The 24,721-nt window shown below is 46.8% G+C and overlaps 4 protein-coding genes across 5 annotated transcripts; 1 reads left to right on the top strand and 3 right to left on the bottom strand.

Annotated features, from left to right (window-relative positions):
* Positions 1 to 477: 477 nt before the first annotated feature.
* On the bottom strand, positions 478 to 4,582 carry LOC124680659 (calmodulin-binding protein 60 A-like). The gene is made up of 7 exons (XM_047215723.1): positions 4,431 to 4,582; positions 4,253 to 4,328; positions 3,162 to 3,214; positions 2,559 to 3,049; positions 2,036 to 2,196; positions 1,493 to 1,696; positions 478 to 1,378 (listed from the first exon to the last, which is right to left on the bottom strand). Exons 1-7 carry the CDS (start codon positions 4,565 to 4,567, stop codon positions 791 to 793), a joined length of 1,710 nt encoding a protein of 569 aa, XP_047071679.1. The 5' UTR covers positions 4,568 to 4,582; the 3' UTR covers positions 478 to 790.
* A 1,092-nt stretch (positions 4,583 to 5,674) lies between these two features.
* On the bottom strand, positions 5,675 to 7,966 carry LOC124680661 (mitotic-spindle organizing protein 1A-like). The gene is made up of 2 exons (XM_047215725.1): positions 7,654 to 7,966; positions 5,675 to 5,996 (listed from the first exon to the last, which is right to left on the bottom strand). The coding sequence occupies exon 1, from the start codon at positions 7,935 to 7,937 to the stop codon at positions 7,659 to 7,661; it is 279 nt and encodes a 92-aa protein (XP_047071681.1). The 5' UTR covers positions 7,938 to 7,966; the 3' UTR covers positions 5,675 to 5,996; positions 7,654 to 7,658.
* A 354-nt stretch (positions 7,967 to 8,320) lies between these two features.
* LOC124680657 (pentatricopeptide repeat-containing protein At1g74850, chloroplastic) lies at positions 8,321 to 13,564 on the bottom strand. Of its 2 annotated transcripts, none has more exons than XM_047215719.1 (5): positions 12,026 to 13,564; positions 11,515 to 11,930; positions 9,789 to 10,103; positions 9,596 to 9,703; positions 8,321 to 9,138 (listed from the first exon to the last, which is right to left on the bottom strand). In XM_047215719.1, the coding sequence occupies exons 1-5, from the start codon at positions 13,445 to 13,447 to the stop codon at positions 8,787 to 8,789; spliced, it is 2,613 nt and encodes an 870-aa protein (XP_047071675.1). In that variant the 5' UTR covers positions 13,448 to 13,564; the 3' UTR covers positions 8,321 to 8,786. The 2 variants fall into 2 exon arrangements, with proteins under 2 accessions (XP_047071675.1, XP_047071676.1); XM_047215720.1 differs by having other exon boundaries at positions 8,321 to 9,123; positions 12,026 to 13,554.
* A 1,932-nt stretch (positions 13,565 to 15,496) lies between these two features.
* LOC124680658 (methyltransferase N6AMT1) lies at positions 15,497 to 19,277 on the top strand. Its single transcript, XM_047215722.1, has 2 exons — positions 15,497 to 15,629; positions 18,284 to 19,277. The coding sequence occupies exons 1-2, from the start codon at positions 15,531 to 15,533 to the stop codon at positions 19,043 to 19,045; spliced, it is 861 nt and encodes a 286-aa protein (XP_047071678.1). The 5' UTR covers positions 15,497 to 15,530; the 3' UTR covers positions 19,046 to 19,277.
* Positions 19,278 to 24,721: the final 5,444 nt, after the last annotated feature.

The following is a 24,721-nucleotide window of genomic DNA, read 5'->3' as shown; positions in this document are numbered from 1 at the left end:
TCGTCGTCAGGGAATAAAGACGTTGGCACCTGCAAATACCACAAGGAACCACCGTCTCCTCCCTCCCTAATTTTCTATACTTGACTGGAGTTGTTTCTTGTCAGTACATGCATTCTCGGTACAAAAATAGTTTATCTTTTACAACTTTTCCCAACGTCTCTCTAGGAAACGTGAAAGCATGTTACGGAGGAAGTTATCATGTGCAAAAGAGAACTTTTTGTTAAAATCTCTTAAACTAATGCTTTTATAACATTTCAACTTATACTCGAGATGAGAACACTCGTGTTTGTCCACAGTTCGCTGCTGTTGCAACTTTTACCGCACACCTATTTTCAGACACAACGACATGGTTGATATTGGTTTGCATACATGTAAGATGTGCTTTGCCATTACCTCTTTTCTTAGATTTTTATACTTCCATACTCTTTCTTCATATGCACGCATGTTACAGGACAATTATGTGGTAACATTAACAAGTTATATAAAACAACTTGATTTTGTAAGGAACAAGCTGATGATGAGTTCCACAAAAAGGAGCAGGCTGATTAGCCTTCAAAGATTGCACCACCATTCACCAATATTCATGGATTATGTGCAGATCTTTCATCATGTGCAGAACTTTATCTAATTATTTACATTTAAACTCTCGCTGACAAGATGGCTCAAGAAAGCAGCTTGCCATGGGTTCCAAGAAGACAATAATATAACCAACCACTCGTATGTGCATGCCCTCCTCCACTTGTATATATACCACAAGTTTAACTAAAAAACCACAAGCAAATGAAAACCATCATTTCCCGGGTTTATTCCGTTTGAGAGCGGCGATCCTCTTTGTGTAGAATATCCATCCTATAACATAAGATAATGTTCTCCATCCTCTATAAGGCTTGGGCTTTGATATCGTCGCAATGAAGCCCTTCAGTGCAGCACCAAGATCTTGCGAGTCAAAAGATACAGAAGGATCTGAACAACGGTAGTAGTCTTCGCTGAAAGAGGGATGACTGGTACTATCCTCGTAAACCAGTGAATTGGGGAACTTGTCGAGAGCATGTGGTTCTTGAGTTTGTCCATGGCCACCAAGTGAAGGGAGCTCCGACTGATATCTACTTCCACTGCTTTCTGCAGTTTCCAGTGAAAGAGGATCTAAGGCACACGATGGTCCGGCAGAGAATATGTCACCTGATGGTATGTCCAAGTCGCTTAAATCAAAATCACCAGTTCCGACTTGTGCAGGTAACTGGTAGAATTCGTTTTCATGCAAAGATGGAGATCTCATATTGCATAGCTGTGATGGATTCTTTAAAAGTGTTTCACTGTCACAGGTCGACACATTCTTCCAGTTTTCATATGCCTGCTTCACAGCTGCATGTGCTTCAGCCTAAAAGGAAAAGATACTGTAAGAAAAAATGGTCTAGGTTGCAACCGCTAGAAGGAAAGTACAGATGAATTTTTCCTAAGGAACTTATATATAAGATAAAAGAAGAGTGAATACCTTTTCCTTTTCTGTAAAATCATCAACAGAAACAAATTTCTCGGATATTAACCCTTTCACTTCACCAACAACATTGAACACAACAGCAGTTTTGCTTGGGCTGTCCAGATAGTAAATATGCACCTTGTCACTTTTTATACATGTTGTTTTAGCATGCTCAACAGCAACCTCCCAAATCTTAGTTGACATACCACCGCCCAATATCTGCACAATTTTAATGTAATAGTTGTTACGAAATCCACATATTTGCTGAACCACAGCTATCATCTGGAACAACACGCCACATCTTATTTACACAATAGAGTGCCCAGGTAAGAATGTTGAAATGTGAAATCTGTTTAGCCCAATGAAAACCTAGAATCAATTAACATAGTCATGTTTACCACAGATAAAAAAGCAGCTGATCCATCCAAATGAGGAACTATGCAGTTCGTTGGCTTCAGTTTTTTCTTAATTACAAGACTAAAAAAATATACATGTCAACTTTGGACAGAATAGATTACACTGGCAAATAATGCAAACTTTGAAAGGGCTCCATATTACCTTCCGAAGCCTAGGAGCATCAAGGTGTAATCTAGTGAGAAAATCTTTGACGGTAAATATCTTCTCCTTATTCAAACGCTTGTGAAAAGCTCCTTCCTTGCCAATCTTCTCCAGGCGCCAAACCTCATCTTCAAGAACTGGTGGGTGGTGCTTCTTGTACACTGGGAGAGAGGAACAAAACATAAGAAGTGAGGAGTATTTTCTTCAAAAAAGACAAGTGAGGAATTGAAAATTGTCCATCTTCATAACATTTGAGAAATTATAGGTCAATCACCAACAGTAACAACAAACAAATTTGTTCTCCTTCTATTAAGAAAGCAAACTGATATTAGCAGACATAAGTGATTATCATACATACTATGCTTTAACCAATCTAAAATGGAGCACAGAATCCACATGCTTATATTTGTATGTTCAGTTGTCAATTTGAAGGACGCCATACCAAAATGACATAAGCTTATCAGATGTCCAGAAGGAAGGAGTGCAAAAAACTAAAATTATTGATAGCCGATGCGTAACTCACATTCTCCACGATGATCCTTGACCACAAAACATTCAGTTTTTGCTTCACGTACTCTTACGCCATTGAAATAACCATCCTCAGTTCTTGCACCTAACCTGAACTTTCGGCTGCGGGTCCAGCTGGAGTTATCTGTGAATGATACATCTGCCACTGTACCAATGCCTCTATCAAGGCCAACAGACACATCTCCAGAAAGCAAGGGCCGTTTACCTTCTCTTTCTCTAAGAATGTTATTATTGAACTCCTGAGCTGTCCAGTCATTGTCTTCTCCCCCTTGAAAGTCCCCTTCTAGAACTACTAGTTCAACCTTTAACTGGGACTCCTTACCCGTTACTACAACTTCTCTGGTCAAAGAGTCAACTAGAGCAATGCTTAGACTTAAGGTACCCTGGCCTTCGATCTTGGAGCCAGTGAAAATAGGAAGAGAAAGCCTAGTTGTGAACTGGAGCTGCAAATTTTTCGATGTACATGGAACAATGTCCACGGGGCTCCTAATGAAAAAGTTAAGAAACCAGGTGGTTAGAAAAAGCTGTATAGTTACATACCTATACACTGGCCAATACTTGCCATGTCGGTAGACAAATAAGTGTTATAATATCTTACCTTGTCATCATAGCAGTATGATTTGCAAGCGCCAACTCAATTTCTTCTTTAACCTAAAAAAATTGACTTGGATTAAACATCAAGATAACCATTGGATAGCCTGAAACAAAAAACATGCCAAAAAAAACCCATGTCTAGGTCAAACATTAGGATACAGGCGACAACTTTGACTGAAAATATTATCTTCTGGATATGAACGGCAAAATTGACATATGGTTTGAATGGTTCTGACTTCTGAATATTGAAGAATACTGCAAGTCTACAAGAGCTAATTGAATACCGTGGATTCTGAGCAGTGTGATTGAGATGGATTGAACATGAAACCCCTTGCCCTAAATGAATGCCCAGGAGGTCGTTCTATTTTCCCAATCAAAATTGCGAGTTCCCAGTTCCTATACCCTGAAAACTAATACTCCCTCGGTCTCGTGAAACTTTTCTTAACTTTTTCAAAATTTGGATGCATCTAGCTACTATTTAGTGTCTAGATACATCCAAGTTTTGACAAAGTTAAGACAAGCTTCATGAGACGGAGGCAATACGCATCTACCAGTACAAGCTGGACTCAATTTAAGTAACCTAAATTTAATTCAGAAACCATGCCATCAACACACCAAAATCCTAACCCCAATGGAACTAAAAGGAGATTCAGATTAAAAAAGAGCCACGTCCTATAAAATTTCCATGGTACACAGTTCAACGAGATGAGGGGAGAAACAGCTTGGATCGGCTCCTCAGTCCTCACAAGAGCTTCTCATGGGTGTGATTTGAGATCTACTGAACACCCTGTTCCTAAATCAATACCTAAAAGGTGGTCGCAATTTCAGAGTGAAAAATAAGTGAGCGTTTGGAGTTTCTGATTTACACACTCAAAACTAATACAGACGATACGCAGCTAGGGCCCATACAAAATGGATTCCTGTCAGTAATACTGATTATCGTATTAAGAGGTTCTTAATTTCAGAAACCAGGTAGCGCGACGAAATGAAAAGGGGATGGATGCACGGAGAACGCATCCGACGAAATTTTCATGATACGCTCGAAGGAAACGAGGATTGGGGAGGGGAACGGCGTGCATAGGACGGGCGGCTCACCACTCTCCGGATAAGCGGCTCGATGGAGGTGAAGAGCTTCTCGATGCTGCTCTTCCGCATCACCTCCGCGATGACCCTGCCAAAACGAACGCAACCGAATCAGGCCAAACTGAGGGAGTCCACGCTCAAGGCGTACTCGCGGAGGGGGGAGGGCGGGGGAAGGGACGAGGAGTCGTACTCGCGGAGGGCGGGGACCCTCTGCCGCTTGGGCTCCCCGGGCCGGAGGGGCGCGGAGGAGCTCCCGCCAGGCTCCGCCGTGCCGCATCCGCCCCACCGCGGGCGCTCGCCCTCCTCCGGCTGCCGCTTCTGCGACATCTCCGGCGAGCTCCCCCGATGCCCGATCGCCGCCGGCCCGCTGGTCGCAACCTAACGAGAGCACCGCGCCGCACGGACGGACGGACAGGTACTCCGGCCGCAACTAATAGAAAATGACCTCACAACTGCGGGGTGACTCGGCCCACAGGGCCAGAAAAGGCAAGCTGCTCCAGGAACGACCCGGCGGCCTATCCTGCCGGCCCTAAACCAAAGTTTTGGCATCGCATCGAATCCTCTTTTTGTCTCGCCTCCGCCAGCCAGCTACTTGTCTTGGCATGGGCAGTGTTTGGAACTTCCGATGCTTGCCATCTTTCTGGCAAGATTTTGTGCAAAACATTTGCATTTTTCCTGCAATTATTTGGCAGATTAACTGTGTCTCTGATATGAAAGTGTGTCGCTTGCCCGATAACCAAATGCTTTGCAGCCTAAGTAAGCAGGCCACAGAGATATCATTGTCTGAGCTTGCTTTTGACTGTTACCCTGAAAAGGAGAGGCTGATAAACATCTACTGCTTTTGGATAAGCTGAATGACTAAGTAGAATGACTCTATGGTCAAAGAGACGATAATCAACCAGCGGAATACCAGATGCCCAGCTGACGCGTACAGCTTGATGGGAATAATAGAATAACCAATGAGCCTCATGATGACAACAGTAGCACCCAAACGATCTCAAGCCAAGCAAAGAAGCATGCCAATTCCAGGAACTCGATGAACCACAACTTTCTTGTGGACACAGCAACGGCAATATCACACCTGGATTCTAAACCAAGATTGGCATCTTCATGTACATGGCTAATCCGTCTCTGGCGGCAAGCTATCCACCAAAGTAGTTCTCACCCAATTGACAGTTCCATCCTATCTTCACAGCAACCACTTTACTCATGAGCATGTTCCCCTGTCAGTTAAAATGCCCAATTGACAATACATGATTAGAGGTCACCTGAATTAAGGAATTTGCATTTCGAACTCATCTATATAATCTTGTACTCTCTCCGTCCCACCAAGGTTATCTAAGATTTATCAAAATTTAGATGTATCTTGAGGAAATTGGGTCAGAACCTTGGTGGGGCGGAGAGGGTAGTATTGATGTCACGGAGCAGTAGAAATTAGCAAACCCCCTTGCATTATTACTCTTGAGGAAACACGGCAGAAACATGTTTCAGCTTATAAAACAGAAACCATCTGGTAGAATGAGACAAGAGTATGACACATTTGGTACTGTAGAATGTTTCGGCTTACGATTGGCTGATAGAACTGAGCTCGATGAACCACAGCTTTTCTGTGAAAACGACATTACAAGCACATCCTACATCTAAAGCAAGATTTACATCCACCAGACTAAAGCTTCATCGACTCCTCCAAAAAGCCAAGTATCAGATTTGCTCAGACTTCAAATCAGGAACATCAGTTGCGTACAGTCATCGGTACCTGCTAAAAATAACATCAAAGCTATAATCTGGAGAAAAAGTATGGAATGACGTCCAGTAAATACTTGGTGCAGTAGAGAAAATGCTGCTGGCTTACAAATCCTAACAGGACATAGATTTCACACCCAAAAAGACTATAAAATTAAAGCAACACACACAATATGACCTGCAAGGTAGTTTGGGAATATTATAGAAAAACACAGGTGACACTTATAGTGGAGGTTGCACTTGTAGTGCTAGCACATTGATTGGAATTTTAGACATGGAATCAAATTTGTTCACGACAAGTGAGCTGCAGTAACCAATGCAACCTCAGTCAACTCAGCATCAAGGCTACAATTAAGTTTGGTTGCATCATGGTTGTAAGGTTTCAATTCACCCTGAGAGTTATCAACTTCAAAACTATACTAGAAGTTATTAATATACAAATTCTTTTGAAAATATAGCTTCCTTGAATACAGTGCTACTGCTTGACTTAATAGAGTTACCCACCATCAGGAAAACAGGATGAAATTTACTATGTGCACAACAACTTCCGTACACCACTGCTGAGGAGCAATGCTGCCCTTGTAAAGCACTTTCTCCATCTTTTCATCAAGGGCAATGAGCTAAATTGATGATTTTTTTTCCCAAGCGACCCTCAAGGGGATCGATTTTCATTACCATCACGATAACGGAAAACATAGGAGATAACGAAAACAATAACTTAATTATGGGTGAGTTCAAATGATCCCTCCATAAATATGGTGAATCCTAGCACTTGTTGGAACATGTGTGTCTAATTAGGATGAGCAAGAAACATTGAGATGGCAACTCATGAGCCTGTCAGTTAAAATGTAGAATTCGCAATTGTACCTTTTTAATCTGTAAAAGATAAAGAAAGCGATAACTTAAGGAAGGTTGAGCTCAAATGTTCAGTCCTAAAATATGATGAATATTGCTGTTGGAACATGCCTGCCTACAGCTCAACCAATAAAAAAAGGGATGACTGCAGAACAAAGATCATTGACATACAACCACTACTCATGAGCTTGTTCCCTATCGGCTAAAATGTCCAAGTCACAGTTATACACGTTGATCCAAATTGAGAGATTTTTATTACAACTTATTCTATGTACTCATATAGTGACATCATGTGGAGAAACGGAATTTGGCACAAACTCCTTGCACCATGACTCCTGAGGATACAAATCAGGAACCAATTTTAGGCTACAGAAAGGAAAGCATTTGCTAGAATGTGACGAGATCTTGACACAGACTCAATGAATTATCACTCTTGAGAATAAATGCAGTTCGGAAATTAATCTAGGCAATCTTGTACCGATTTCATGGAGCAGTAGAAAATGAAACAAACCCCCTTGCATTATCATTCGTGAGGATACAAACCAGAAACAAGTTTCAGCTTACAGAACCCCCTGCCATTATCATACGTGAGGATACAAACCAGAAACATGTTTCAGCTTACAGAACACAAACCATTTGATAGATAGAATGTGACAGAGTTTGACACAAAGTCACTGAATTACCACTCTTGAAAATAAATACAGATCGAAATTCAGTTTCAGCATAGAAAGGAACACAAGCACGAGGCCTAAGTGCACACAAAGAATGTGATCGAGTGACGAGCGGTGTTACCGGTGAAGAAAGGGAACACAAACCCTAGCTAGGGCTGGCGGAAGCCGGAGGGGAACAGCGAGGCGGCCGTCGGGGTCGGGGCGGGCGGGGCGGCGCCGTTGGACGCGGGGGTGGCCGTCGGGGGAGCGGCGGAGGAGAGCTCGCGGACGAGGGCGGCGAGGGCCTCCGGGTTGGCGCCGCGGTCGCAGAGCGCCATGAGCAGCGAGAGGGTGTGGCGGTCGAGGCCGGTGTCGAGGATCTGCGACATCTGGAACGCCAGCTCCAGCGACTCCTTCGCCTGCCTCGCCGCAGCCCCCTCCGTTCCCATCTCCGGCGGGCGCAGCAGTAGCTCTGGTTCGAGTGGGTCGTGGCGGCCGGACGGCGGTGAGGAGGGGTCGGGGTGCCGGCGGGGGGCGATGCGGGGAGGCGGCCGGAGTAGAGGAGCGCAGCGCGTCGGGGTGGTGGACTGGGGATTGGGACGAGAGGAATAGAGCCAGGTCCGAGGGAGAAGTTTTTTTTTGAGAATTGGTCCGAGGGAGAAGTGGCTTGCAAAAAATTGCAGGTTTTCAATACTGCAAGTCTGAGCCAGGCAAATTAAAATTTTGAGTAACAGAGATTTACCAAAATTGTCTAAATAAACGAGTATTACAAGATGTCTAAACTTTATAAACACCATCATAAGCGTACACACAGCACATGTATCAAGTATCATGCAGTTCTGCAAAACTCTTAACTTTACCTGCGCCAGAACGCACCAGCAACTGATATGTTTGGCTGGAGCTCGTCAGGAAGGCGAGGCCGCCATGTTTTACAGGTTTGCATTGTTCAAAGGAGAATCATGCCGTATAAAAGCGCGAGTGGCATACAGAGCAACTATCACTAAACAACAAGTGCGTGATCTGAATCTGATCCTACCTACATTGAGCTAAAAACCTGCGATGCACCTGTAGTCCAGCACTGTCCAAGGCTTCAGGAGTTCTTGCATGCACGTACGGCTGTTCCAGACAAGATTCGTAAGATTTGCAGCCGCATCGACCGCGTATGGTTGAAGCAAGCGAGGCACTGCAAATGCATGGCACGGACGTTCTCTGAATGCCCAAACCCCAAAACTGCTATTCCTGCGCCTCAACTTCCCTTGTTCAGCCAGATAATACCATATCTGCAAAACCCTGAGAGCTCACAGTGCAAGGAGTTCCGACTCCTTTTCTTCCACCAATGACTCGGCTGCGGCATGGGCCGAGCCGTTCTCGGCTTGGGCCTCCCGAGTGTATATTTTCGAGCCAGGAGACGGCAAGCGGGAGTCCGTCATCTGGACAAAACCTGGGGTGGCCACTCCGTTTGAGGAATCTATGGCTGCTTGCACCTTTTTCAGCTGGGACTTCAGGCATATGATCCGCCCCTTGTTCCATTTTGGGTAATGGAAGGATGATGACAGTGTATCGTTGATAAAGGAGTACACGACTTTTGCGATCGGCAGTCCTCTTGTGACCGTGCTTTTCTCCATTTTCCCTCTCCTGGCAGTCATAAAACTGTCAGGTCAAAGTAGAACAAGAGAAAATTGGTGTTACATGAAAGTTAATTATTTTCTGTGAATAATGAAAATTTTAATTATGCGCATGATTATCTATAAGGAATTTAAATGACATAGTCTACTACAGCAGCTTAAAATTGTGGATATAAGTGTATGCTTTATTATTTTCCTCCCAATATCTGGCTTTGAATCCTTCTAGAGCCCTGCATTCAGGTAGAACTAACACTGCATTGCAGCAGCTTATAAAATCCAAGGAAAATGCAGGAGCATTTCCCATTCTATGAAGAAAAAAAGCATGGTTACAGCAGCTTAAGATCAACTTCATTTTTGTGAGCACATATATCAAAATAAACCAATTCAAGTGCAACTAAAGGATAAAGATACGAAGTACCATAATATTGCAACCTAACAAGATAACAGAAAGGAATATTTTCAGGTTTAGGCTGAAAGCTTACAATACAACAACAGAGGCCAGTTGGGGAAGATCTTTCTCTGCTTTTAGTCTGGTATGAAGTTTATTGAGCCATACTGACACAGCCACCAATGCTCCACCAACCGACATCCTGAAATGTAAAGGAACTTAGTAAAGACCGACAAATATAAACTGGATCAAGTTAATGCAAAAATGCAGATAGGAAATAATATTACCTATGTACATCAAGAGACCAGATCAGCTTAGTATCACGGGATAATTCAGGGAAGAGTCCATAATTTATCGCATGTTCTAGAACTCTTTCAGCCCGAGCCTTTTGTCCGAACCACCAAAGCACATCAAGGAGAGCATTAAAAAATCGTAAACTGTAGTCACATCCTTCCAAGTTACTGCTGTCGAGGACGTATTCGACCATTTGCCAATTGGAGCTATCATCGTACTCCCCTTTTATCATAGAGGCAATCACTTGATGTGTATTACTATCACGATTTGATTTCATTTCTTCCAGCAGATCATAAGCATCAGCCCACCTGAAAACACAAATTGAGAAATTGAGTACAGAGCAATTCTATCAAAGAAGAAGGATTTCAGAAATTATAAGTTGCATTTTCAAAACAAAAGAAATCATAATTTGCAAAAGAGAAGATAAATCTCAGGTCACTTCCAAGTTCCAATTAACACAAGTATGCTTGGATCAAATCATTTTACTTCTAAATATGTGTTATGTCAATGTTGCCTGTAATGCAAGTCATACCTAGTTCAATGGGCACAAATGATTTTAAGATAAATACAAGAAGTAACAGACAAAAGGAAAACCAACACGAACCCCAGCCCATGTCATTCTGGAAACTCAAGGGCATGACCATAGTTAAAACATGTGATTTCTAGAAGTTAAACCAAGACATTAAGTGATTATACTACTTCTGAAAAAGAAAGTAGGACTGCAAAACCCAAGCTGCAAATACCCTAGTGCAGAATTACATACATATGCCAAATCATATTAACTGAAAAAAAAACAGACGAGCAACAGATGGTTATTTTGAGGCAACTGGTAGATGGTCAATTTCGTGAGTCGTGTTCTTATTGCTAGTTCAAACATTGATTAGCCATCTTAGAAGAAGACAATTGGAATAAATCTAACTGAAGGTCCGAAGTTTGTAAATCTCATTTTCCTATTGTCCAGTGAGCAGCCTGCTTGTTTAGAGGCCAATGAGTTGATGGTCAACTTTGTGAATTATGTAACGGAAGATCCAAATGTTGTATATCTTTTTAAAAAGTGACAAACTAGGTGTCTGATTAGAAAAATTGCAAAACATGATTGGTACAATTTTTCATGTCAGCGCTTCCATTTGAACAAGAGCAGTCATCAAGAGGAATGCAGAAGTTTTATGGACTATAAAAGCTTATAGTTGTGTTTGACCAATACTTGTAGTTCTTAGCATCTAGTGACAAAGACTGTAAATACTGAAGCAACAAATATCCCAGTACAGAATTACATACAAATGACATATGTTATTAACTGAAAGAACAAAGGAGAAACATACAGCTGTTTGGAGGTAGCCGATTCACGATCAGAATTGATGTTTATGTTCCCATTGCTAGTTTAAACTCTGTTTAGCTATCGTAAACGAAGATTATCAAATCTAACAGAAGGTCCAAAGTTTGTGAAATTACTTTCCATATTGCCCAGCGAGCTAGTCTGCTTGTTTAGAGGCGGCGAGTTGATGGCCAGCATTATGCTTTATTTAACTGAAGATCTAAAGTTTGTATATCTTTTAACCTATGCTTAGACAGCTAGTCTGATTTTAGAAGAAAAAAAAGGTAAAACATGATTGGTACAATTTGTCATTTCAGCATTTGCACTAGAACAATGAGCAATCTTCAAGAGGAGCACACAAATTTGGAAGACCATAAAGGTGTATAGTTGTGATTGACAGTTACCTGTCGTTCCTAGCATATAGTGACAGCATCATGCAGTAAGCAATAATGCTAGGCACAGTCATGTCAGATCTGATCTCCTCAAACTGCTCTTTGCTCTCATCTATAACCCCCGCTATGCAGTAGGCATCGAGTACCCCCTCAAGGGAGCGTTCATCTGGGTTAAACCTGGACTTGCGCATCTCCATGTATGCCTTCACAGCGTCATCTAACTGTGCACCCTGGCAGTACGCTTCGATGAGGGCATCAAATGAATCTTTGTTTTTCTGAATGCCAGCGCTGTTGGTCATCCGAGAAAAGACGGCCTCTGCCTCCTGGAAAAGCCCACCCTTGGCAAACACATTTGCAAGAGAATTATAGGTCTCTATCGTTGGCAAGCTACCGATTTCAGTCATCATGTTGAATGCAACGTAGGCCTCCTGAATACCAAAATAGAGAATCAATGAAATGTAGCATTTGCATCACAAAAGGGCAGTCATAGTATGATACAGCGGTGTTTGGTTTGTAGACTGACCTCATACTTGGCTGCATGACCGAGCGCCTCAATTAGGCCAGTGTAGGCCTTTGCAGTAGGCACCATTCCTTCTTTTGATATATACTCAAGAACTTCTCTGGCATCCTCGTGGAGACCACCCTGGCCACACGCAGCCAAGACACCTTCGCAGGTCTCCATGTCCGGTTCTATGCCGGTACGAAGCATATCGTGGAAGAGCTCCACCACCTCCTTGAAGAATCCGCCGTCCCCGAACACGTTGAAGAGCACATTGTAGGTTGCCGTGTCTGGAGGCACGGCGGTCCTCATCTCCCGGAAGAGCTCGCGCACGCCATCGAACCGCCCCTGTTTTCCATACTGGTCGAGCAGGACACGGTAGGTTGCGGCGGTGGGCGCGCATCCATCGGCCTGCATCTGCCGCAGCACCGCCACCGCTTCTGCCGTGGCGCCGATCCGCGTGTGCGCCTCCATGAGGCCGAGGTACGCGGAAGGGTCCGGGGTGTGCCCCGTGTCGGCCATTTCGCCGAACAGCTCGGCGACACGGGAGAGGTTTCCAGCGCCGGCGAAGGCAGCCACGATGTGCCGGTAGGAGGTGTTGTCCGGCGAGACGCCGGCCTCGAGCATGGTGCGCAGCAGCATCTCGGCCTGGTCGCTGAGCGCGCGCACGGCGGCGGCGGCGAGGAGGGTGTTGTAGGTGGTGAGGTCTGGGCGCACGGCCGGGGACGCGTCGTGGCGCATCTCGGCGAAGAGGCCGAGGAGCGCGTGGAAGGGCACGGGCGGGTCGGCGGCGCGCGCGCAGGCGGCGAGCACGGTGTTGTAGGTGGCGGCGGTGGGGGCGACCCCGGCGGCCTTCATCTGGTCGAGCAGCGCGCGGGCCTCCTCGTGGAGCGCGTTGCGCGCGTAGGCGGCGATGAGGGAGGTGTAGGAGAGCGCGGTGCGGGCGTCGGCGGGGAGGTCGTGGAAGACCTCGAGGCACTTGTCGAGGAGCGCCGGGCCCTGGCGGCCCAGCACGCCGATGACGATGGCGTGGATGTGCTCGTCGGGGCGGCACCACGACTGGCGCTGCATGTACTTGAAGAGGCGCGTGGAGCGCTGCCAGTCGCCGCGCCGGGAGAACTCGCGGTACACGGCGGCGAAGTCCTGGAGGGTGAGGCGGTGCCGCGCCGTCTCGAGGCATTTCGCGATGGAGCCCCGCGGGGCCAGGTTGCTGAGCCGGTCGATCAGGGAGTCCACCTCGTAGGAGTACCTGTCCCGCTCCCCCGTGGAGGCGGAGGCGGATGGTGGCGCGCTCAGCCTCGCGGATGGTACGGAGAGCCTGGCGCGGCGGCGGCCGCCGCCGCCGCGGCTCCTGGGGCGGCACCAGCTCCGGGCGGCGGACGGGAAGAGCGGGTCGCAGTGGTAGGAGGACGACGAGGCGACGGTGGTGGTGGAGACGAGCGCCATGGGAGCATGCAGCGGCGGCGGGCGGTCGGAGGAGTGGGGGTTTTGGATTTCACCACGCTGCTCGAGATTTTTGGGTGTTGCCGAAGTGGATAGAGTCAGCGAACGAGGGAAGGGAAAGGTGCGAGAGACTCCGACTCGACAGGGAACAAATGGCTAAGCCTAACCAGCTTCGCTTGACGCAGAGTAAATGACAAAAAACTACCACAATTGTGCCAGTCGTGACACGGAACTACCAAATGGGTAGCGTCTGTCACATGACTACCAGTTCTGGGGCATGTTCGTGACGAAGAGCACTGATTTTCCAATTTATGAGTCTTAATCCAGTTTCTAACAGTTGGGACCCACTGTCAGGTCCTACGTGGAAAAAGCAAATGACTTTTTTTCGCTAATTTTACACAAAACCCCCTATCTCCTTTTCGCAAAAAGCAATCAAGGCCACACGAGCGCTCTCCCCATCGCCGGCAAGCGCACACGAGCTCTCCGACGGCCAGCGCTGTCCGTGCTCCAGCAGTGGCGGCAGCAGGGCAAGCGGCGGCGGCGGCTGGTAGGCCGCTGGTACCTAGTATGCCGTCCACGCTGCCTGCCACACACGCTACGGCGTGCCTCGCCCGCGCCGCCTCGCACGCCTCACGATCTACAGTCAACGCTCGCTCCACGCGTCCTGCTCGCTCACGGCACCAACTGCCTCGCCCGCACTCCCGCTTCCTGTGCCGCCAGCAGCCGCCGCTCAGGTCCGTTGCCGGTGCGCCAGGAGGGTGCCGCCGATGCACCAGGAGGACGCCCACGCGCGTCGAGTCCGGGCGGCGAAGGCACGACCAACCTTGGGCCGCCGGCGAGGCTGAGCGGGTACAGACGCGACCACATGCGTGTGGCGGCGCGGCCGGACGCGCAGCGCGGGCATGCTCCTTGGCCTGCGAGCCCGAGCGCTGCCGGGCGCGGGTTGGAGAGCGCGTAGCCAGCGGGCGTGGGTGAGGGCCGCGAAGCCGGAGGCGGTAGGACGCGGCACGGGATCAGCCGGAGACGCGCAAGTCGGACAACGGCGAGGTGCAGCAGGGGATATCGCCGGTGGCGAGTTGCGGCCAGCCACGACGCGCGACATGCGTTCATGCAATCATGCGTGATGTTGCCTGCTTGCTTGGGCGTGCGCGCGTATGCATGCTCCTTGGCCGCTGCTGCTTGTGCTAATGGTGCTGATTATGTGTTGGTGGCGCGGACGCTGCTTTGCTGGCGCGGCTGCCGGGCGCAGCAGCCGGGGCGCAAGCTGCTGCACGCAGGCGTAAGGGCCAAGATCGGCGCAGCACTCCAGGTCATCCGCTGCGGGGGGTCGCCGGCGGTCTCGGTCGGGTCCTCAAAGACGCGCGGCGGGGGCAGGGGCGAAGTTGAGGGCGCGTGGGCGTAGCACTGGCCGGCCGGCCGACGGCAAGGGCTCGTCGTGCACGGGGACGAATTGAGCTCGCTGCTCTAGAACTTGATTGCTTTTCAATAAGCCAGGTAGGGGGTGTTCTGTAAATTTAGCAGAAAGAAATCTTTTGTTTCCGCCACGTACGACCTGACAGTGGGTCCCAGCTGCTAGAAACCGGATTAAAACGCGCAAATTAGAAAATCAGTGCTCTTCGTCACGAACATGCCCTAAAACTGGTAGTCATGTGACAAACGCTTCCCATTTGGTAGTTCTGTGTCACGACTGCCACAATTGTGGTAGTTTTTTGTCATTTACTCCTTGACGCACGCCGCATAGTATCCTTCGTTGCCACGAGGCCTAGCTGGGCCAGACGCCGAAGCAACATGACGGCTACTCCCATCCCTCCTCCCAGCGCCGCCGCCCTGCTCCACTAGCGCCGCCGCCGCTTCTCGCCCTCCCTCCAGTCTCAGATCCGCCGGCCCTTCCTCCCCACTGCGCCTCCAACCGAGACTCCTCTTCCTGGCAAGTTCAGTTCAGTCCTGTTTTCCCCCCTTGTTGTTTTATAGAGCTTATTACCTAGATGTGTTTCTGATCGGTTTACTGCTTGTGTTTTGCGCAGCATCTGGGGCGCACGCTCCGGCGATCTTGCCGCGGGAGCTTCCACGCCGCTCGGGTCGGTCCATGTCGGCGGGTGACAGCGCGGCGGTGTCGGCCGTGGAGGGGAAGCTCGCGGAGCTCTCCACCAGCTGCGACCTCAGGACTCTCCCCAGGAGGGGCAAGGTCAACCTCTTCTCGCCCGCCCTCCCGTCTCAGCTTACTTTCCTTAGGATCGGCCGATGAACAGCGTCCCTCCCGTAGCCGTGCATGGGTGTCAGATGACATTGAATCCGGCGTGGGGAATTATCCCAACGATCTAGCCCGTGAACCTGAATGCGGATTCAGAATCTCGCTCTACTGTGTGTGCTAGTCGTCAGTATCAGATTCGTTTGCGTGATTAGAAGGAAATTGGATAACATGGAAATAGAAAACGGGAATCCTAGATGACAGACCGTTCCATAGATAGTCTTGCAACGCGACACTAGTCCACGCCTTTTGATTGGTTTCCCGGCCGTGTGTGCTATTGTTGCGGATGTATGACGGGAGCATCACAATGTGGAAACACACCCAGCAGCGTCGCTCCATACCGCGTCACGCCATAGCCCATCTCGATAGATTTTTTTGGACCTATTTTTGGTCATGAGCCCGCACCGCATCCCCCACCTAGTTTTCCGTCGTCGTGTTATGCTGTGGAATCTTGTTAGTTTTGGGAGTATTGCTAAATTTAGCAAGCCTTCTATGCTGTTATGTCTAGAAGATAATTGTTAGATAAATGCTGTATTCGGAAGTGGGGATCTCGTAGTACCTTAAATCACAGTGATGACAAATAGAACCTTACACAGTTCGTCGCATTGTGATAGCCTACTCCAGTCCTGTTGGAACTGCTTCTGAATATGACACTTACTCTGGTTGAACTTGATACTTAACCCCATTGCGAACACGTTGTACTGGAACTATCAAAATTTTCTATTCTCAGTGTTGTTAGGTACTTGTTTCATGTAGTATAGTTAGGCCTCGTACTACTTAAATTTACCATAATGAAAACTGAAACCTTAGATATTCCGTCGTGTTGTGATAGTCTACTCGAGTCTGGTTGGAACTGCCTCTGAATCTGACACTTGCCCTGATTGAATTTGATACTTAACCCCGTTGGGAACAAGTTGTATTGGAATAGTTAGGGACTTGATTTGTCTAATGTCAAATATGTTTTACTGTTTTTCTTGCTTCCCCTAATCAATCTGGACTTGTCATTGAAATCTCTTTAGTAAATTTAGCATTTATTGTGCCATATTGGAGGGATGTGTGGAATTATTGCAAGGGAGCTATGTTAATAAAGGAAAATATTGTCCATAAGAGTTTCAAAGTATGGACTGTTGATATTGTATGAACATGACGTGTAATAGTAGAGTAAACAATGCGCCTCTTCATTTTATGGCAATAAAATGCATTTTTAAACTTTCCTGTCATTAAACTCTTGAAAAAAAATTACCCATTTTGTGGTGTGTCAAGTTCTATTTTTCTCCATTCTTTTACTGACTGAACATGTGTTCAGTATATCAAAATGAAAATACATCAGCAGTATTTGTTTCAGAGAATGTGTCCTATCATTTGATATTAACATTAGAGGAACTTACTTTTCTCAGCCTGCATCAGCAAGGACATTAAACACTGCCCAGATTCCGCTTGTTGCAAGCCATCAGGAGGCTTATGAACCATGTGATGATTCCTTTGCCCTCAATAATATAGAAATAGAAAAAGGAATCCTAGATGAAGACCATACCCTGGATTGTCTTCCAAGACTCGCAACTCGCTAGTCCACACCTTTTGATTGGCCGGCGGATCGTACACGCTACCGTTGCGGATGTGTGACGGCAGCATGACAATGTGGAAACAGCCAGCAGCGTCGTGCAATACCGCGTAGCGCCATAGTCCATCTCAATAGAATAAGAGCAGTATGAAATGGCAGTAGTGGCTAGCCATGAAGCTGCCTAGCTATTTTTGGTCACCGGCTCTCACCGCGCCTCCCACATAGTTTGCACTTGTCCTGTTGTGCTGTGGAATCTAGTTAGTTTTGGAAATATTACCAAATCTAGCTACTCTTCTATGCTGTTATGTCTAAAAGATAATTGTTAGCTAAATGCTGTAATCAGAAGTGGAGATCTCGTAGTACTTAAAATCACAGTGATGACAAATGCAACCTTAGATTGTTCATCGTGTTGTGATAGCCTACTCTAGTCCGGTTGGAACTGCTTCTGAATATGATACTAACCCTTGTTGAACTTGATACTTAACCCCATTGGGAACGACTTGTACTGGAACTATCAAAAGTTTCTATTCCCAGTGTAGTTAGGTACTTGTTTCGTGTAGTGTCACCTATGTTTTACCTTTTTTTCTTGCTTCCACTTATCAATCTGTACCTGCCACTGAAATTTCCTTAGTAAAATTAGCATTTATTGTGCCATATTGGAGGGATGTTCGGATTTATTGCCAGGGGGCAATGTTCTTCAAGGAAAATATTGTCCATAAGAGTTTTAAAGCATGAGCTCTTAATATTGGATGAACATGAGGTGTAATTGTCTCAGTGTGCCCCTTCAGTTTGTGGCAATAAAATAAAATTCGGCACCACTTTGTAAGAAATGCATTTTTTATGTTTTCAGTCATAATAAACTTCTAAAAGAAAATTACCCATTTTGTGATGTGTCAAGTTCTATTTTCTTCATTCTTTTACTGATTGGGCATTCTTTCAATAGATCAAAATGAAATACGTCACCAGTATTTGTTTCAGAGAGTGTGGGCTATTATTTGATGTTAACATTATGTCAACTTACTTTTTTCAGCCTGCATCTGCAAGGACACTGAACACTGCCCAGATTCCGCTTGTGGCAAGCCATCCGGAAGTTTATGAACCATGTGATGATTCCTTTGCCCTCGTAGATGCTCTGCTCTCTGACAAAACTCAACTTCTGACACTACAGCCGAGTTTGTGCCTGGAGGTAGGATGTGGCAGTGGTTATGTCATCACATCTCTAGCCATCATGCTCAGGCAATTAGGCACTGGAACCCAGTACCTAGCAACAGACATCAACCAACATGCTGTGGAGACGACTCAAGCCACACTTGAAGCCCATGGTATTAATGCAGATGTTATTGCCACCGATATCGTGTCAGGTCTTGAGAAACGTCTGGCTGGTATGGTTGACGTGGTTGTCGTGAACCCTCCATATGTGCCAACACCTGAGGAAGAAATCGGGATCAAGGGCATTGCTGCATCTTGGGCTGGAGGGTTGAATGGGCGCCAAGTGATCGACCGGATTCTTCCTGCTGTGCGTGAGCTGCTATCAGAAAAAGGGTGCCTGTACATGATTGCCCTCGAAGATAATGATCCTCTGGGTATATGCCATTTGATGAACGAGAAGGGGTTTGCATCTCGTGTTCTCTTGAAGAGGTGTACAGAAGAGGAGAGCCTCTATGTTCTCAAGTTTTGGCAAGATGCTGCTGTTAGCACAAATGCCTCCCAATCTGGCAAATCTCCAGGATCCGAGTCCTCTTGGCTTTCTCCGTTCAGATCCTTTTGGCATAAGAATGGTAGCAGTTCCTGACTTCATCAGTTTGGGCTTTTACCATCTACAAATTTTATATGGTGGTGGTATTATATGTAGACATGTCTGAATGCAGTGTTACTATCGAGTTCTCACCTGCCTCAGAAAACAAGAACTAGACTGGCATGGTGAGCTTAATTAGCTATCGTCCTATGAGCAATATATCAAACCAATTCTAGACTATAAGTACCAAACTTTTATTTATCGGTAAAATCAGCTTCTTATGTTTGCATCATGTGTGTATATGGGCTAGTATAATGAATCTATTGTCTTCCTGAATGCGTGGGTATGCAGTTGATTTTACCTTGTTACATATCTTGTTGGTAGAATTTGTGCCCATCTTGTGGAAATGTATAAAAGCAGCTACCAAACTATTACCAGTGTATGATATGTCTATTTAATATGACAATGTGAGTCTGTTTTGCCCACTTTATCCATCCCCCTCTATCAAAATGATCAAAAAGGCATTTCAAATGCTTCTTATTCCCGTGTTTGATCTTATCCATCTCTGCCCCGGTGTGTTTCCTGTGCCTCCATTATATATCCTATCCTTGCAGTATGTCAAGAAAGATGCATTTGGGTTTGGTCTCAAGTCTTGTGGTGCATTTAGTTGTCGAGCATTGTCATGAAAGATCGCAGCAGTTGGTGCAAACATACAGAATACAGTTAGGCTTGTTTACTTCTAGTGTATTTATGGGGTAGTGTATTTATGGGCATGAGAGGGGATTATTTCGTATCCCGAAAAATCTCCACTAGTCCGTTTACTTCGGTTTTGAACGAAATAATCCCGAGATATCCCCTCCCATCCACACATTTTTTTACCTAAATCAAAAACTCTCCAACATACTAGTGTATTTTTAGGAAGGGTTTTTTTTTTGACAGAGAACGGCACTTTATTGATCACATAATATCAATACAAAGAGTCTTCCGGATTGACACCGGAGCAGAAAAGGAAATAAAACATTGACTAGATAAATCACACGACCTAGCCAAGATATGTGCCGCCTCGTTACAAGAACGCTTGGTATGTCTGATAGAAGCCGATACAAATCCACGCAGCAAATCTCCCCCAATCCCATACCCATTGGAAAGAAAAATACGAGAGAAGTAAACAAGGTCGGGATAAGTAAAATAGCCAGTACAGAACACGTAAATCCAAGGCAGATATCTGGAATTATTCTTGGAACTAAATTGGCTGGGTCGATCGTAACATAGGAGTTAGGTAGTCGTAGGATGTTTTTTTTAGGGAATACGGCATTTTATTGATCACACGACTATGTTTCACAAGCTTGAAGTACCTGTAGGCTGTAACCTGTAGGTCACCGTGAAAAGGCGTCTGGTGGCTGGAGCGGCGGAGCCACTGCCGGTGTTGCCATAGCCGCAGGAGGGGCTGCCGGTGTGGCTGCCAGCTTCTGTAGGGCAGGTGTGATGCTCATCGTGACCATTCAGCCATGGTTTAGTTTTAGCAAACATGGCTCAGATCACTCGAGGGACGCGCACCTAGAATAGAAACGATAGAGATCTACGCTAGACAAATATTTGCTTCATAAGAAAAAAAAAATCCACAAATAGAGTTGTTTTGATTTTTTTTTAAAGAAGGGCAAAAGCTTTGCCCAATTTTATATTAATTAAGGTAGAGTTTACAAAAAAGAAGCGCAAAGAGCGCACCAACAAATGAAAAGTCTACTCTCGCGGCATCAAAGAACTTAAACATGTCGCGCCCGCAAGGGACCACAAGTTAGCCTCATTCTTAATTCTATCTAGAAGAACCGTCGGCGGAGCGTGCTTGTCCTTGAACACCCTAGCTTTCATTTCGTTCCAAATCTCCTAAGAGGCGAGGAGGGTGATAGACACCATACCCATTTGTTGGGTCATCACACCCCACCAAGAGAGCGTAGACATGGTTGGCCAAGCTTGAAGATCAAGAAGATGGAGGCCGAGCCAAGACTTGATGAGCCCCAAAGGCGAATGGTATACCGACAATCGACAAAAAAGATGATCCACCGACTCGAAGACTCTATTGCAAAGGGGGCAATTTCCGCAATTAGTCCAACCCCGCTTGTCCCAGCGGTCACTAGTCCAAAGCCTATTTTAAAAAAGAAGCCAAGCAAAAAACTTAATCTTAGGCGGAATCCAAATTTTCCACACCGAGGAGCTAATGGGGGATAAAATAGCCCCAAAGAATTATGCCTTATAAGAGGATTTGGAGTAGTATAGCCCATTATTGGTGAGGTTCCATGAGATCTCATCCATCGATCACCTCCTCGCGAAAAACAACGTCTTTTAGCTTAGCCCAAAGAGATAAGTATTGATGAACATGCTCAAAAGAGATCTTCGCTTCCATGTGGATCTTGGTGATGCAAGCATTATTGTGCAAAGCTTGCTTGACATTCCAATGCATCCTAGAGGATACTTTGAATATTAACGGGGAAATGTCCATCGGCTTCATACCATTAAGCCACGGCGCCTCCCAAAACGGAGTCTTCTTCCCATTACCAACGGTGATGGTGGTGGCAGCATAGAATAGGTCCATATCCATATCATTGCAAGGGTTGTCCATCCCAACCCAAATCTTGTCCGGGTTCTTCCATTCTTTCCAATGCCACTGCAACCGAAGAGCTCTAGCAAAGTAAGTGGTATTAAGCACCCCGAGCCCCCAAGCATTTGGGGCCTACAAACAATGTTCCAATTGACATTGCATGGGCCGCCAAAGACCTTGTCGGTGGCTGCCCAAAAGTAAGCCCGCTTGGTTTTCTTCATGCAACTCAAGATAGATGGGGGAACCACGAGCTTAGTCAAGTGAAAGATGGATTGAGATGCAAGGACAGACTTAACAAGAACTGTCCGACCCGCCGCCGTGACATATTTCCCATTCCAAGTTGGGATCTTCTTTGTCGCCTTATCCACGTGGGGTTGAAAATCCGGCTCTTAAGGCTTTTGACTGCAAGAGGCAGCCGTATTTGATGGGAAAGGTGGCTCTAACCACCGGAATACCGTGTAAGATCATCAAGGTCAATCTCCCCACACCGAATTGGCACCACGGAGCTCTTTTGAAAGTTCATGCAAAGACCGGTCACGTCCCCGAACCCCTCAAAAATGGAGGCAAGGTTTTGAATGTCGAGCTTCAAGGGTACCAAAAAATAGCCGCATCATCCGCATATAGAGACGTCCTCAAGATATTGCCCCGCCTTGTAAGTTTGTGAAGAAGGCCATGCCCGGTGGCCAAATCAAGAATTTTGGAGAAGCCGCGACAAAAGAGCTTTACTCTAGTCCTCTAGACCAACTATAAGGCAACCAAAATTTATGTCACGAGTTGTCGTAAGCGTCCAAAGGTCAAAACAGTGTATCAAAAGGTTTCACACCTTCAAGAAGCACCTGATCAAGCTTGAGCGGCCGGAGAAGGGGTGCAACAGGTTCGCCTGGAGGTACTCTTGCTTTGCTCAAGTCTCTGCCATCGGGTTTCCTCTTGAGCATTGGGGCGAGAGTGGGATCCGTACATCTTTCCGCTCCATTGGGAGTGTTTGCTAAATCGGTCCCCTCTGCGTTGATGAGCTCGACTATTCGGCCGTTAGACTTGTGCTCAAGCTCAAGAACACCACCGATGTCCCTGCCGCGCTTCTCATCCGCGACATGTTCGGTGACAGCTCCGCGGAAGTGAGCATACGCCTCCTCCACTCCTGGTTGAGCGATGAGGACGGCATATCTCCGATTTGCACCCACTACAGGGCGGCGGTGGCCCCGCCCCTTCTCCCACTAGCGGGCGTCGCCAGGCGCGCATGAGCGGCATCAACGAAGATTCGGTGTGCAATGTTTCTCTTCCTCCGCCCCTGCGTCGCAAGCCCTTCCCTCCTCTGTCCTCAAGCTCTGATCGTGGCGCGCCGTTAGGCAGGTTCCGCGCGTGCCACTCCCCTCGACGACATCGACGGACTCCCTGCTGACTCGAGCTTCCCCCTTCCTGCCGCGCCCTCTGCTTCCCCCACTGAGCTCTGGGATCGCATCCTTATACTAGGCGCCAGGTGGTGCAGTTCCCTGAAACTAGGCCGGATGCTGACCAGGTAACTATGTTTGTCATCTGTCAGGGCCCTTCCTCCCCTTGTTCCAGCCGCACTTGTGCTCTCCTCCCCTTTACGACACGCTCAACGTGACGGTGACACCACTGGTGCCAGACGCGGCTGGGGAAGGCTCGGAAGATGCTCTGCAACCTCCCCGCTCCGGCTGCCCCATTCAGGACGAAGGGGTTGTTCATGCCTCTGAGCTCGCCTTCGTCGGCAATGATGTGGAGTACGAGTATGCCGCCCGCAAGCCGCGTGTCCGCCGCAAACGCACGGTCGACTCTACGTTCAAAGCTCGCCGCAGGCCCGCAGCTCCCGCCTTGCTTCGAAGGAGGCGCCTCAGTTCGTCAGTACGCTCTCCAAGCCTAAGGTGGTGAAGGTCTCCCTTTTCGACCTCTCCGGCCCGGTCTCGGTATGGCGGCGGAGGCTGCAGGTTTTCAGCGACAGTCCGACCCGGTCCGATTCGCCTCCTGTGCTTCAAGGCGCTTGTCGTGGCCTGCGGCATCGACCCTGATGCCGTCGTGGATGCCGCGCTGGTGCCATCCTCGTCTGCATGATGCGACGTAATCATCCACTTCACTCCAGCTACAACCGAAGGGGGATTTAAAATACTAAATACATGTTACATGTATGACTTAGACTACATCATCTTGTGTATCAAGTTATTAGGCTTCTTTTGGCCGCTCAGTATTGTACCACGATATATACCACATGAGGGTCAAATCAGTATAACATAACAAATATTAGGGTTCTACAATTTCCATACAGAGCAACGCTTTAAAGGGTTTTCAACCAACAATCAATTAATGATTATCGTATCTATCAAGTACAGTAAAAAAAATATAGAGTGGTGTTTTGGAACCATGTATTTAGTATTTTAAAATTTTGAAATGAAAATTTATACGTATACATCTTTACGTGCTACACGCTTACAAAGTTATTTTATAAAAAAATCGACTTATCATGCGACGTCTGTAAAAAAGATAAATTCAGTACTAAAAATAATGTTTTCACAAGATACATTTTCTGGTCTTTGCATAGACCACAAAGTATATTGGTTTTTCGTGAAATTTGATGAAAACACACACATATATATATATTATCAAAAAAATCGACACTTAGAAATATAATTTTTTATTAGAGGGAACATAGGCACCCAAGAGTCGAATTGAATTTGCGTAAAAGGCGACATGATAAACATGACACCACCTATACAATTCTCTGAACGTACCAGACACGATAGAATTACTCGCAAAACTCAAATAGCTGGAGATAGATCGAGGAGAAACTAGCTAGCAGGGTGGCTGTACTAGGCCTATGCCTTGGTACGGTCCATGGCACCCTGCGCAATGCATTGCCGTCGGGTCAATTCGGCTAACGTCATTGCAGACGTCGCAGAAACAGGCATGAAGAAGCGGTTGTCCCGCCACCGTCGCAGGTCGGAGGTTGCAAGCCGTGCATTTTCTTTTCCGGCGGTCGGAGTTGTCCGGGACATCGACGTACCCCGTGACGACGAAGTCGCACCGCACCGTGAAGCGATCACCCTTAAGATGCTTCGAGTTCTCCAACGCCTCCCTCGCCATGAATCTGCGGTAGCCCGCGCCGCAGAAGTAAGCCAGTTCGA

Source organism: Lolium rigidum, unplaced genomic scaffold (genome assembly GCF_022539505.1).
Source record: "Lolium rigidum isolate FL_2022 unplaced genomic scaffold, APGP_CSIRO_Lrig_0.1 contig_24242_1, whole genome shotgun sequence".
NCBI classification, from domain to species: Eukaryota; Viridiplantae; Streptophyta; class Magnoliopsida; order Poales; family Poaceae; genus Lolium; species Lolium rigidum.
This window is presented reverse-complemented; position numbering and strand designations above follow the sequence as displayed.